Source organism: Perca flavescens, chromosome 4, assembly GCF_004354835.1.
Source record: "Perca flavescens isolate YP-PL-M2 chromosome 4, PFLA_1.0, whole genome shotgun sequence".
Lineage (NCBI taxonomy): Eukaryota > Metazoa > Chordata > Actinopteri > Perciformes > Percidae > Perca > Perca flavescens.
The window spans coordinates 23,790,446-23,804,836 of NC_041334.1; the positions used below are offsets into that span (position 1 = coordinate 23,790,446).

At 41.0% G+C, this 14,391-nt stretch overlaps 1 protein-coding gene across 1 annotated transcript; it reads left to right on the forward strand.

The window, feature by feature from the left end:
- The first annotated feature begins 789 nt into the window (after window positions 1–789).
- rereb (arginine-glutamic acid dipeptide (RE) repeats b) lies at window positions 790–14,224 on the forward strand. Its single transcript, XM_028575476.1, is given in 18 exon segments — window positions 790–1,121; window positions 2,043–2,091; window positions 2,642–2,766; window positions 3,520–3,619; window positions 3,724–3,822; window positions 4,187–4,267; window positions 4,392–4,542; window positions 4,668–4,754; window positions 4,874–5,067; window positions 5,276–5,437; window positions 5,759–5,869; window positions 8,378–8,890; window positions 8,893–9,527; window positions 10,587–10,791; window positions 10,897–11,599; window positions 11,728–11,865; window positions 11,953–12,124; window positions 13,167–14,224. Coding segments are annotated over 18 exon segments (3,585 nt in total). The 5' UTR covers window positions 790–1,095; the 3' UTR covers window positions 13,201–14,224.
- The last annotated feature ends 167 nt before the right edge of the window (window positions 14,225–14,391 follow it).

The window sequence follows — 14,391 nt, forward strand, 5'->3', positions numbered from 1 at the left end:
TTTTATTTGACAACCAAAGAAATGATAACCGGTTATCTGTTGGTTCGTTGATGGTCACTCTCATTAGTCTCTCTGGGAAAATAAGTTTGTTAATCACATCTTTACCGAAATGTTTAAATTCCTTCATTGTGATTAAATCCCCTAACTCAGACCTTTTTAATCGTATAATTTATTCAAACATCAATAAATTAAACTTGTTGAAGTTCAAAGTTCAAAAATAGATTAAAGAAATCATTACTTGACCAATACAGAAAATAATAGACCGAAACACAGGAATGGAATTGTAATGTAAAGGTATTGTTGTACGTTATTGTAAGACCTGGAAAATTGTATGCTGTAATTTCATATCTATTTGCTTTGTAAATGCTTGCTTTTTCGAGATAAATAAAAAATAAATAAATGAAGAGCAGGAAATTATGCATGTGTTCACCATGGGAGTTGTTACTTGTATTTATTGTAAATGTAATAATAAGCTAAGTTTACCTGCAACACCAAACTGCTTCCATATTAGCAATATGGATAATATTAAAGATTTTCTTTTTTTTATTAATTTATTTTATTGCAGAATCATATCTGTTGTTTTTACAAATTAATCCTTCATATGTGAAGCTATATATTTGTGAGATTTAATTTTTGTATTGAATTACCTCAAAACCAGTAAATAGCTGTAAACTCGATACAACTGCCAGTGTATTATCAGTGGTTTCCTACACGCCACAGCCTTACATTTAACGGAACTGTTTCTGCGGCTGGGAGGTTAATGTCTTACATAACGTTTAATAACCACAGCAGTTCACACAGTATGATACGATGTTTGATTCATGGAGGCCTGTGCAGCAGCTGGTGAGCAGCCTCAGTGGCTCCTGCTCCTGCTTGCTGATCCGCGGCACATGCTCAGTTATGTACACCCAGACAACTTTGAAGGCTTAGCTGTGGCTGCTGAGGTCATTGCACTGGGAAAGAAAATAGACCGACTCCCTCCGCTATACCGCCTCCATTTTGAATAGCCATGTAATGGGGGATTCGCATAGTTTTTGTGTGTATCGCCCACTGCGCTGCGTAGTGTCAACAAGCCACATCCAAACAGCCTTCGACATGGACGACCTGTTCAGTCCGCGGAGGTAACTTGATTAACTTACATTTTGCATTTATATTTTTGTTGTTATGTATTAAATATGTCTCTGTGTTCTGTGGCGTTACTTTAAGATACGTTTGTATGAAATAGTCGGATTGTCAGTGGTCACGAAGTTCGTATCTGGCTAACAAGCTAACCAAATAACAGCGTAATGTTACTGTCTCGTTAGCAGCTAGCCGCTCCTGCTGGAAAATGTATTTTTTTTGTATCGCTTTAATGTAGCTAACAGTTATTTCTGCAGCTATTGTTTTAAATAATTTCAGTAATGCAGATTAACCATATACATCGTTTAATAAACCAGCTGTTATTTCCTCTGGGCTTGGCGTGTATTGACATGGGTCGTTGTCGCTATTTGTAACGTTATGTATGTCAATGGCATGTTGTGCATGCTAACATTTATATTGTATTATTGATTGCATACTTTAGCTAGCAGTTAACCAAGAGACTGAGGCAGACAGCTACTGTCAACCTGTTAGGATCTCCAAAGTAGCACACACTGTTCTTGTAATGGTGACCGTAAAATTTAGCAGCTCTTTTATGACTGATTGACAGTCTTCTACGGTTCTAGCGTCGGATTTCATTCATATAATATAAAGAAACGTCGCAGGTCACAGCTGAGATTGGTTCACAGTGATGGAGGGGCGGGATGGTATTACGCTGCTGAAATCGCTGTGTGCAGTGGGAGGGAAGCTGCTCTGACTTCCAAGTTAAAGCTGGACATATTGATCACACGTCTGTAACGTTACAGCGTTAGAGACCCGCTAATCAACAGTTCATAGCAGACTGACTTAACTGTGTGACACAATTATATTTACTCTTCCTTTATTCTTAACACTTTGCCGATGTCAAAGAAAGACTGTAGGTTGCAAATTAATATTAATGCATATGATGAAAATGTTTGTTTCAGGAGCCTGAACAGCACACAGGGCGAGATAAGAGTGGGACCAAGTCATCAGGTACACCCTGTTGAAATATTATTGTCACATTTGAATGAAATTAAGTTTTGAAATTATTAATACACTTCTATATTCTTCTTAGAGAAGTATGTGTACCTGCTGAGTAACGTTAGGTCCTATTGGCCTGTTATTGTTATCATTATCCTTATGAAACTAGTCAGACCTGTCTGTTCAGTGTGCTTTGTTTGCATATCATACAGTATGTATTACATAATTAATGGGCCTTTCCTTGAATAAATACATTATTATTATGTGAATCTGATTCTAGCAGGTACTATTACCAAACATCAGCAAAAGTCTATTTGATTATAACAAAATCCTTTTTCTATTAATTACATGAGTTACACATGATAATAATACACATTTTTTACATGTGAATCACTCTTAAAATGTAAATTACTGTTGAATGTTTTCTAAAGTGCTTGCATTTGTGCCCTGTAATTCTCCCTTTTTAAAACCTTAATCTTGGCAGGACATTCAGCTGCTGTTCTTTAAGGTGGTCTAATGAGTGTTGGTTGCTGTTTTTGTCAATTCTATGGTTTCACTACAGGCCAAACTGCCAGAGTTCCAGCTGCGGTCTGCTCCTGGCTTACAGACTCAGACAGAGAGTGAGGAACTGATGTGGATGCCTGGGGTCAATGACTGTGACCTTCTCATGTACCTCAGAGCTGCCAGGTCAGTGTCTGCACTATACTGCTTAACATCACTAGTACTAAGGTCAACTTGGTCAGTTGTGAGTTGTGTATAAAGGCTGGCACCTTTGCAAAAGGGGGCAAAATATTTTTGGAGAATTTTACAATCAACAACGATAATTAACCTGCAGCCATGTCCTTCCTGAGCAACAAGATGCAGATGCTGTTTAATGCTTTACTGAATAGCTTTTACTATGTTACTTACCTATATACAAATACTACTTCACTATATGTCAAACCAGTACTAATGGGAGGTGGCCTCTAGCTCACCCAGTAAGGGCGTTCGCCCCATGTAGGCTGAGTCCTTTGCAGTGGCGCAGGTTCTGACCTGCTGCCTTTTGCTGCGTGTCATCCCCCATCTCTCTCCCCCTTTCCTGTCTATCCACTGTCACTGTCTAATAAAGGGAAAAGCCCCAAAATAACCAGTATTACTTACTAGCTTTTTGACAAGGGTAATCAAAAAAGTGTCACAAATGGGGAAGTACTTGCAAAACGAAACCTTCTTGGTCTGGTTATGTGAATGTCAGTGTGAAAGCACCCTGCGTATAGTCTACTTTCTCTATTTACCTGATTTATTTAATGTCATGCAACTAAGAAATATGGATTTAATTGGGGGAAGGTATTAAGAGAAATACTGTTCACCTGTACTCTTAAGCATTTCAGAATCTTTCCTTGGAATCAGGCTAAAGTGTAAAAATGCACCCTCAATATCTATTTCACCTCTTTATTTTTCAAGGAGCATGGCAGCGTTTGCCGGGATGTGTGATGGTGGATCCACAGAGGATGGATGTTTAGCAGCCTCCCGTGACGATACCACACTCAACGCACTTAACATGGTGCAGAAAACAACTTGAATTATATTCATCAGTATCTTGTAAATTCAAAGACCCAAAATATTACATTGCAGATTTACAAACATCTATGTTTTCATCAATTCTAGCTACATGCAAGTCATTATGATGCAGCAAAAGCTCTCCAGCGTCTGGTTAAGAAGCCTCTGCCGAAGCTTATTGAGAAATGCTGGTCGGAGGATGATGTGGTGAGACAACTTTTAGCTAGTAATGGTGATGAAAATGACGCAAACTGTTTATACTTAGCATGTTTAACAATGCAGTGAGTGTAATATAAAAGTTCTCTGATCAGAAATTGGCAGTTTACTCAACTTTTTTCACTTTAGTATGATACAAGCCTGCAGTAAAATAGTATTTTTTTAACAGCTACCTTAGTTTTGAATGGAAAATCAGTTAGTATTTTGTTATAACTATGTCAGACATATGTTTAATAAATGCTCATATAGATATTACGAGATTAACATTATCTATACAGGAGCCTTTTGTTTCGCAGCTGTATATCATTTAGTTTTATCCACCACCAACCATTCCCTCTTTTTTTTTCCCCAACAGAAACGCTTCATCAAAGGCCTGAGACAGTATGGAAAGAATTTCTTCCGCATCCGGAAAGACTTTCTGCCCAGCAAAAAGACTGTAATTGAACACTATGTTTCTGCGTACAGAACAATTCGTCATGCATGCAGTAATTTCATTGTAGCGATATCTTTTATATGTCTAACTTGGATTGTTCCTAAAAGTGCTGTGTTCTTCTCATCAGGGGGAGCTGATCACTTTCTATTACCACTGGAAGAAAACTCCTGAGGCTGCAGGAACAAGAGCTTATCGACAGCAACGACGACAGCCGTCCTCTCGCAAAGCAAAGACTCGCTCTGCGACAGTTCCTGTAACCCCATCGCGAAATTATTCAGGTGAACACTTAGTGTTCCATTTTGTGTTTCCCCTATTACATGCCGATCTTCACAGTTGTGCGGTCACTAAGTGTGCGGTCATATGAATGGGACGTCTTCATTGAAGCTGATCTTCTCCTTTGCAGTGGATGTGAGTTCCGCCAGCGAGGATGATCTTGATAGTGAAGACAGTGAACAGGAAGTCAAGAGCTGCAGCCACTGTGGCACAACAAGTGAGTACACGTCTTTTGTTTTTGATTAATCAAATTCTGCCCAGTATTTTTAATACTTACTTGATAATGCTTTAAACGGGTTGTGAAACTTTTGCCTAAAGCATTTTATCCCAAAACAGGTTCTAAGGATTGGCACCAGGGGCGTAGAGACAACCCGTTGCTATGCACGACTTGTCGCACATATGAAAACAAACATGGATGTCTGCCGCCAGCTCCAAAATCTGCAGGCGCTCCATTCATGTTTAAACCTGTTAAAGAGGAAGAAGAAGTGAACAGCAAGCATGGCATGAGGACGCGGCGAAGCAGAGCACCTGTAAGCCTGAGACTAGCAGATCAATCACATCATCTTTACTGCTAGTAATGAGCATTCAAAAGAAATTGTAGTTCAATCAAATACAATGTCTTGTCTCGTTCACAACCTATTGAATCTGTCCAAAGGTTTCACTTACTGTGAAACATGTCTTTCTTGCATGTGTTTTACCAAAATAAATTACTGATTATTTAATTTTAATTTTTTAAAGCAGCTGTCAACTTTAAGAAGTGGCCACAGGAGGCTCACAGGATCCCCCACCAGTGAGGATCAACAGTCCAGTAGCCAGCCCTCTCCAAGTGGAGCATCTTCGAATTCTTTGAGATCGTCATCCACCGATAATAAGAATGAATCCAGCAAGAAGACAAACAAGGTAAACATAATCTACACATTTTCATATAGATGCTGGACCTGTGTGACATTATCTTATCAGGCCAGTTGGATTATTGTTACAGTTGGATGCATATTATTCTGATGAGGAACTCTTCAAAGAATTCAGTCCCAACCTACATGTAACGGAAATCATACATGCACATTATATGTAAGTGATTTAAACAATGTGGCCCTTGAGGATACATTTAATGCTGCTGCAGCCATAGATGCTTGTTGAATATCACTCGTTGAGGTTTTGTGTCATCATCACCGTTTTCTGTCAGTAATTAACACCACTGTGTAAATCATGCTGTGTCCACAGAAGATAAAAGAGGAGGTAACGTCACAAAAGACAACAAAACGTGTACGGGAGAGTCCTGCTCAGGAGCATGACGAGCCTGAAAAAGTTACACCTAAAAGGCCGAAGACACAGGTGAGATGGAACACTTTATGTCAAATATCATTTGGGTAAAAACTTCCCCAAAGGTGCCATTTTTGTGTAGCAGGAGCAGTGAACGTCAGTCCTAAACTGTCATAGAAAATTCTGCAGTGAGTTTCAAAGTGTAAGTAGGCTGTCACAATCATAACATTTTAGTTGACGATCAATTGCGATTAACAATTTAATTGTCTTTTTCTGTTCATTTTATGCCACACAGCGGTGCTGGCTTTGCAACTAGACCTAAATCGTTGTTGACAATTTCAATGGCTGCTCATCAGAACGATGCAGTCGTTAGCTTGTTCTAAAACTGTTGTGAAGGAAGAAAAGAATAAACTTTATTATTCGTCAGATACAGTCGTACAGTACAAGGTAGTGAAACTCAATCCCTGCATCTGGTAGCTGTGCCAAGAGAAATCTCAATCATTCCCAATCTTACAGATACGGAGACTGTAGGTGTATGTAAGGAGATAACATGGGCACAGGCTAATTATTGATCACTAACATGCTAGTTAACATTAGTAATTAAACCTAAACATCTCATGTAACTCGAAACTGCCTGCGAGCTTCTCCTGTACTATACGGTAATTCCTCTACTATGCGACAGTAAGTCACTTGGTTATGACACAATCGTTAGCCTATTTTTACAAAAACGTCTGCTACGGAGCCATAACGTGAGGTACAAGATAATGGAGCCTTTTATACATTGTCGTGTTTCTTTGGAACTAAACAACGGACAAATAGAGTCTTTAAACACTTCAGATGTAAAGTTATTCACAGTCAAGTGACGTAAAAAAAAAATGGCGGTCAGCGGAATGCTAACAGGAGGTGATGGCCGGTTAGCAACAAAATGGCGCCATGATGGCTCGAGTTCTGAAGCGAAGCTTACCCCCTTGGTTGATCCGTGCAGGACTTCACTGTGAGAGTCCATGTGACCGGCAGGTAATGTTAAAGGTTATCTGCTACTGTAGCAGAGCTGCAAGTAAACGCTGAACTGAGCTGTTTTCAGTGTTAAACACTGCTGCAGGTGTTCATGCACGACTGTTGGCGATTTACAGACAGAGGTGGAAGACTAACTCAGATTATGTATTGCAGTAAAAGTAGAAAAAACTGTGTTGTAGAATTACAAATTACTTGTCAGTTACAAGTCCTGCATTCAACATCTTCCTAATAGTACAAAAGTATTATCAAAATATACTTAAAGTACCAAAAGTAAAAGTGCTCATTATGCAGTGTAATATATTTTATTGGATTATATTATGATCCAATTAATTGTATTAAATATGACGGATAATTTAAATTGTTTTATTTAATTCAAGTAGCCTACTTGAACATAATTATTTTCTAGGGTTTAAAATGTATACAGATTTGACATTTAATGGCACATTTATTCCACGTGCGTGCCGCCGTGTTCATGAACCAGAACTTCGACAATAAATCAGTAAGTTGCTACTCAAAAACGTTTTTCAAGGTTGGCAGGTCTGCATTAGGAGCAGTAGACAGCCTATACAGCGTCCGGGGAACAACTTGGGGTTCAGTGGTCTTGCTTAGGGCCACTTTGAAAGTGGCCGGAGGAGCCTGGGATCGAACCCCCAATCTTTGTGGTTGAGGGCTGACCCCCCCCCCCTCTACCTCTGAGCCACCCAGGATGACCTAATGTAATGAAAAAGTGATTCAAGACAGCTAGTTAATGTAGAAGGAGGCTTAATTTTATTTTTAAAAGTTAATATTAGGGCTGTGCAATTAATCAAAATGTAATCGTGATTATGATTTTGGCTCCCAATGATCACAAAAACAGAATAATCGAGAAAAACAATTATTTAGCTTTGCAAGTAAACTCTTATTTTCTCTTGTGTTCTGAATGAAATAATAAAGTTTAAATAGGACAAGTATTAAGCCAATTTTCACAGTTGTATGTTTTTTTTTATTGTTGATTTATTTAACTTTTTCCACTGTTTTTAAGTTCAATAATTGCAACATCTTTCCAGAAGTCAACGAGTAATCGTGTTAAATTATTGTGATTTCAATATTGACCGAAATAATCGTGATTATATTTTTTTCCATAATCGAGCAGCCCTAGTTAATATGCAACGCAAAGCCAGTATTAACTGTTCCTGGTTCAGCTTCTAGACTGTGGTGGGAAGCACAGGGGAGACTTTGTTTTGCCTCCAGTGCCGAAGTTGATGCTCATTTCGGGGCTAACCAGCTTCACTTCACCAAGCAGTTGGGAAGCAAGACACAGGAACTTTACTTGGTCTTGAGGAGCTACAGAATTTATTAATAGACCAAACTGAAACATGAATTGTACATTTATTACCACTTTGGCAACTTTACTGCTAATGTATTCTCCGCTCTTATTACCAACATCTCTCTCTCTCTCTCTCTCTCTCTCTCTCTCTCTCTCTCTCTCTCTCTCTCTCTCTCTCTCTCTCTCTCTCTCTCTAATAGTAATCGTATTTTGCTCGGTGTGAATTGGTTACATCATTTGTTTGTTTGTTCCTCCAGGATTCACGGGGCTCGCGGTCAGAGGGAGAGGCCGAGGTAGAGGAGGAAAGCTCTTCAGAAAGCCGCAGTGCTCAGGACGACGGCAGCAGTGACACCAAAGACATCGATCAGGACAACCGCAGCTCCTCTCCCAGCATTCCCAGCATTCCCAGCCCTCAGCAGGGCAACGAGAGCGACTCTGACTCATCTGCCCAGCCGAACGGTGGCCCATCAGAGCCTGTTGCTACTGCTGCTGTGCTGGCTGACGCACCAGTCCCACAGGCCCTCCCCTCTCAGGGCCATCCCATCACTCCTCAGCCAATGCAAAGCACCCCCCTGTTGATCCTGCTCAGAGCCCCCCCCCTCCTTCTCAGGACCCCCCTCAGCAAGCTGCCGGTCAGTCAGCTGCCACAGCAGGCCCAAACAGCCGACCACAGCCCGCCTCTCACTCTCTTTATGGTTTACCAAGTCTTCCTTCAGCGCTGGCTCAGGATTCTCCACTTTCTCCAGCATTTCAGGTCCCACCTGCTCTCAACTCTGCACAGTCTCTGCAGCCTCATGGCCCATCACCTCAGACGCCCCAGCGACCCCCTCCCTTCTTTAGGGAGTCTCAGCTCCCCCAACCTCCTCTATCTGGCCCACAAATCAAGCCTCCTCCCACCACTCCAATTCCACCTTCACACAAACAGATGCCACACCAGTCTGCTACACCTTTCCCTCAGATGCCCTCCAATCTCCCCCCTCCCCCTGCTTTGAAGCCACTCAATTCTCTTCCCAACCAGCATCCTCCAGGTGCCCCCCCTCCTCCTCTTCAGCTCATGCCACAGCCTTTGCCAATGCACTCGCTTCCTACCCAGCTTCCAGTTATCTCTCAGGTGCAGACCCACCCTGGAAAAAGCGTGACTTCCTCTCACCCACCGGCCGCAGCCTCACACCCTCTCACCTCTGTAACATCTTCTGCTATTGGCCCTGTCCCGAGCCTCCAGCCTGCATTCCAACCTCTTCCTCTGAGACCCTCACCGAGCACCGCAGCAGGGGGATCACACATTCAGATTAAAGAAGAGCCATTGGATGAGATAGAAGAGGCTGAAAGCCCACCCTCTCCACCTCGGAGCCCCTCGCCAGAGCCCACCATTGTCAACATGGCAAGCCATGCCAGCCAGTCTGCACGGTATGTTGGAAGACATTATTTTTTTAGGAAAATCACCAAAAAAATAAGTGTATAACTCATCTTGTATTTATATATAATTGGAAGGTTTTCAGATTCCTATGCATTGTTGTGAAAACCGCTATACCACAATGTTTAAATAATGATGCCTCTTTGATTATATATTTACTTTTATTATACATGTGAGTATCAAATGCGCAATTTAAAGAAAAAATACACACCAGTCCTACCAATTATGAGAACATTTTACTTAACATATAAGCAACAAAAGTACTCAGACAACCAAACGTTTCAAACAAAATCCCTAAAACCTGCAATAACTGACCACTTGGGGGCAGTCGAAAAAAAGCTGTGAACACACAAACTAGTTGGCATACTGTTGCCTTTTTCCAGCAGCATCCAGCAGATTAAGAGCAACACTAACATTCATTGGACGCTAATGTGACAAATGGAAGTCCGATGTTCGTTATCGTTTTAGTTCTGGTTTGGTCTCCACCACTTCCTGAGGAAAATGTACATTCACCAGCTAGTCGCTAAATGTCTTGTCTTGGGCTTTGGAGTCATTTCTGCTGAAAACAGCTGCCCGCTGCTGATCACAACTGCGCTGTGAGAGCAATGAGAGAGAATTAAAGTAGTAAAGTCGCAGGCCGGAAAACTAAAACAATGAGCTGAAAGACGAAAGTTTTGTAAAGCTGAAATGGACTGTAGAGTCTTGTAATTCTCTGTAGCTTCATCACTTGGAGCAACCCCTTTCATATACAAGTAGTCATGTTAACCATTGTTGCTTTTGTTTTCCTTTACAAATAAGTGGTTCACATAATACATTTAAACTGTGGACTTGTCTGATTGCTGGTGGTGTTCCCATTAAACTTTGTAAAGGCAGTTCTTGCTGAGTTAAATGATTCCCAGATCTCATTATATCGCTCCGTCAGTATAACTGACAGGAATTGTTTCCAAAACTACCTTTTTAAATGAATCATTATTCTGTGTGAAAGTTGCGATTATGTGTGAAGGTTTATTAGTCATACTCAAAAGAAAATGCACATCTGTTATTTCTTTCAGGTTTATCAAACACTTGGATCGTGGTTACAACTCCTGTGCCAGAACAGACCTGTTCTTTACTCCACTTTCAGCCTCCAAGCTGGCCAAGAAAAGGGAAGACGCAGTTGAAAAGTCTAGGAGAGAGGCTGAGCTCAGTGCTCGACAAGAACGTGAAAGGGAAAAAGACAGAGAGAGAGAGAGAGAAAGGGAGGCAGACAGAAATGCTGTGAGTGCAACAGTCCATTCGTTCCTTTTTTTCAACATCTTCTTTGTCACAAAACATGTATTGAGTTGTAACGTGAGTTATCTCACGCACTGTCTTTGCTTACAGAGAGCCTCCTGTTCGTCCCACGACAGTCGCATGAGTGATGTTCAGATGACGGTTCAGGGCCACGGGCGCCCCTCCTTTGAGCAGCCGCCCACCACTGTAGCCGCTGTGCCCCCATACATCGGCCCTGATACACCTGCTCTGCGCACCCTGAGTGAATATGCCCGACCTCATGTCATGTCGCCCAACAACCGCAACCACCCTTTCTATGTGTCACTGAGCCCTGGCGACCCCTTGCTGGCCTACCACATGCCCGGCCTGTACAGCGCTGAACCCAGCCTTAGAGAGCGCGAGCTCCGAAACCTCCGAGAGAGGGAGCTCCGCGAGAGGATGAAGCCTGGCTTTGAGGTCAAGCCCCAAGACATGGAAACTTTACACCAATCAGCCAACCACATGGAGCACTTTGCCAGACACGGGGCGATCGCTCTTCCCCACATACCCGGGCCTCCCCACCACTTTGCACCCTTTCATCCCGGGCTGCACCACCTGGAGCGGGAGAGGATGGCGCTGGCAGGACCTCAGATGCGCCCGGAGCTGAGTTACGCAGAGCGACTCACTGCAGAGCGGCTTCACGCGGAGAGGATGGCATCTGTGGCGACCGACCCTGCTGCCAGGCTACAGATGCTCAATGTGACGCCACATCATCACCAGCACTCTCACATTCACTCCCACCTCCACCTGCACCAACAGGATCTCCTGAGTCAAGGTGGGTTTGGACTTATTGATTATTATTATTGACTTTATGGGTTTTGCTAAGTTAATTAGTCGGCATTAATATATCCGGTTGGGTGAAGTTGACCTTCATTTACTGTATGATTTTATTTCTTCATCCAGGTTCAGGCCCTCATCCCCTAGACCACCTGGGAACAGGACCACGTTTTGCTAGGTTCCCCTTCCCTGGCGGCCCGATTCCCAATGCTTTACTCAGCGAGCTTCCTCATGATCATGAGATGCTGCGCCACCCACTGTTTGGTTCGTAATCTCAACCCACAGCCTACCACTTGAATCCTTTCTGAGTCCATCTCCTCCAAATTTGGTCTTTTTATGTGTCTTCCATAGGAGCTGCATATCAACGAGAGCTGCAGGGCCATATTCCCCAGTCTGCTGCTCATCAGCTCCAGGCCATGCATGCTCAGTCTGCAGAGCTGCAGAGGATGGCTATGGAGCAGCAGTGGCTGCATGGGCATCACCTGCATGGAGGCCCTCTCCCGAGTCAGGAAGATTATTACAGGTGAGGCTTTTCAATGTCTTATCTTACACTAGAGAGAAAAGAAAATAGGATCTTTCAGTGATTAAAAAGCATCACATTATTATCGTAGCTATGCAGCTTAAAGTGATGGTTCGGAGTAATTTCACACCCCGCCCAGAAGCTTTTTTTCACCTGGATCGAACATTGGGAGAGTTAGCGTTATCAGCTGGTTAGCTTAGTGCAGGCGCTAATGGATCCAACTGTGTATTTCTTAAGTTACCCCACTAATAATGCCCAAAATGATACCAAACTTCTACAAGTAGTACAAATAGGTTATGTACTCATAAAACAATGGATTGGAAAGTTTGTAAGTACACCAGAAGTTACAACACCGAAAAGAGATACAAAAAAAAATGTATTAATTTAACTTATTTTTTTAAAGTAAGTGTTGTTGTACAAATAGCAAGAGAGAAATTATAATTGAGGTAAGTTTGGAGACACTACCTTATTTAATCATTAAATTAATAAATATTTTTGTTGCATCTCTTTTCGGTGTTGTAATTTGTAGACGTCCCTAAGCACTCGTCTTACTGCCGGTAGCAGTAGCAGCAGAGAGCAGAAGCCAACAGGCAAGTGTTATTTAATTAAACTTCTGGTGTACTTACAAACTTTCCAATCCATCGTTTTTATGAGTACATAACCTATTTGTACTACTTGTAGAAGTTTGGTATCATTTTGGGCATTATTAGTGGGGTAACTTAAGAAATACACAGTTAGATCCATTAGCGCCTGCACTAAGCTAACCAGCTGATAACGCTAACTCTCCCATTGTTCGATCCAGGTGATAAAAGCTTCTGGGGGGGTGTTTGGCTCGAGGTCATGGTGCAAATTACTCCAAACTGTCACTTTAATGGGACTTCATAATATGTAAAATCCCTTCGTATTTGTGCATTTGTTGTTAACATTTTCTCCACTATGGAGCAAAAATTATCAACATGATTCCACATTGCTCAGTTAAACTCACGCAAAATGTGTTTCACCGCAAAAGTGTTTACCTCGTTTCTTTGTTTCTGTTTTCTAAAAGCCGTCTGAAGAAAGAAGGTGACAAGCCATCTTGAGTGCCAGATGGTGCATGCCCTGAAATCCTATACTCATACCCAATAGAATACTGTGTACTTTTAAGACTGTAAGAAAATATTTGTTGGTCCATTTTTTTTTTTTTTTTTTTTTTTTAATATATATATTTTAGAAAAATCTTTGTGGATCTTTATGTGCATTCCTTGTTAGCACTTAATGGGACTGTCAAAGTCCGTCTGAGATTTTCACATCACTTTAGACTTTATACTGGTTTTATTAGCAACATAATGAACAATCTCACCCATTCATGTGTGATTTAAAGTGAAAGATTTCCTCTAAAAACAATCACTGTACAACTGTTTCATATGCAGTGATACGAATTAGCTAAAATATAGCTCTTATAAAGGATATGACAACAGACTGACTTTGGTGTTAAGTTTAAATATCTATCTATGATTTCTAAATGATTTCCTTGTACAGAATGACATTTAAATCTGTGTTTGAATGATTGTAATGACCTAGCATGACATAGCCTTCTTTTTTTCACAAAACTAGAATAGAAAGTTGCATTGTGGTGTTTAGACTTTGAAAGCATATTAGAGGTTCTGTTCACTCTTAAATCTGCTAAATATTTGTCTAAATCCTAAAGTTTTATATATCAAGATATCTTTTCACAGTATAACCGAAGCTTTTATTCGCTCATTTTTGAGATTGTAAATATTACATGTTTACAATGTTCTATACAAATAAGTACTATTGATATAGCAGTAGATGTGGACACTTGACCCTCGATTCAGCACGATAGCAGTAAATCATAAGCTAAAACAGTATATAGTATTATAAGGAGAGATCGTTATTAATTGGACCATGATCTGTCGCTACAGACAGGTTTTATTAGAATGATGTATTTACATTGTTTTGATGAGAGTAACTGAATTAGAAACTAAATCTTAAGCATTTTGATGGAATTTTTAAAAGAACTGCCTCTAAATTCAATATTTATGTGACATAATATGAAAGTGTATCCATTGCATATTTATTTCAATAAATAATTCTGCAATGACATTCTTTTTGCACTTGGGAGTTCCTCTGTACCAACAGCCTGTGGTATACACAATTTATTAGGCATACCGAGCTGAAACTAATGTTGTCTAAAACAACAGTCCTACAGTAAATTCTACCTTCATGAAGGTTATAATGATCTGTTTTTGTTGAAACTGTTATACTGTAGA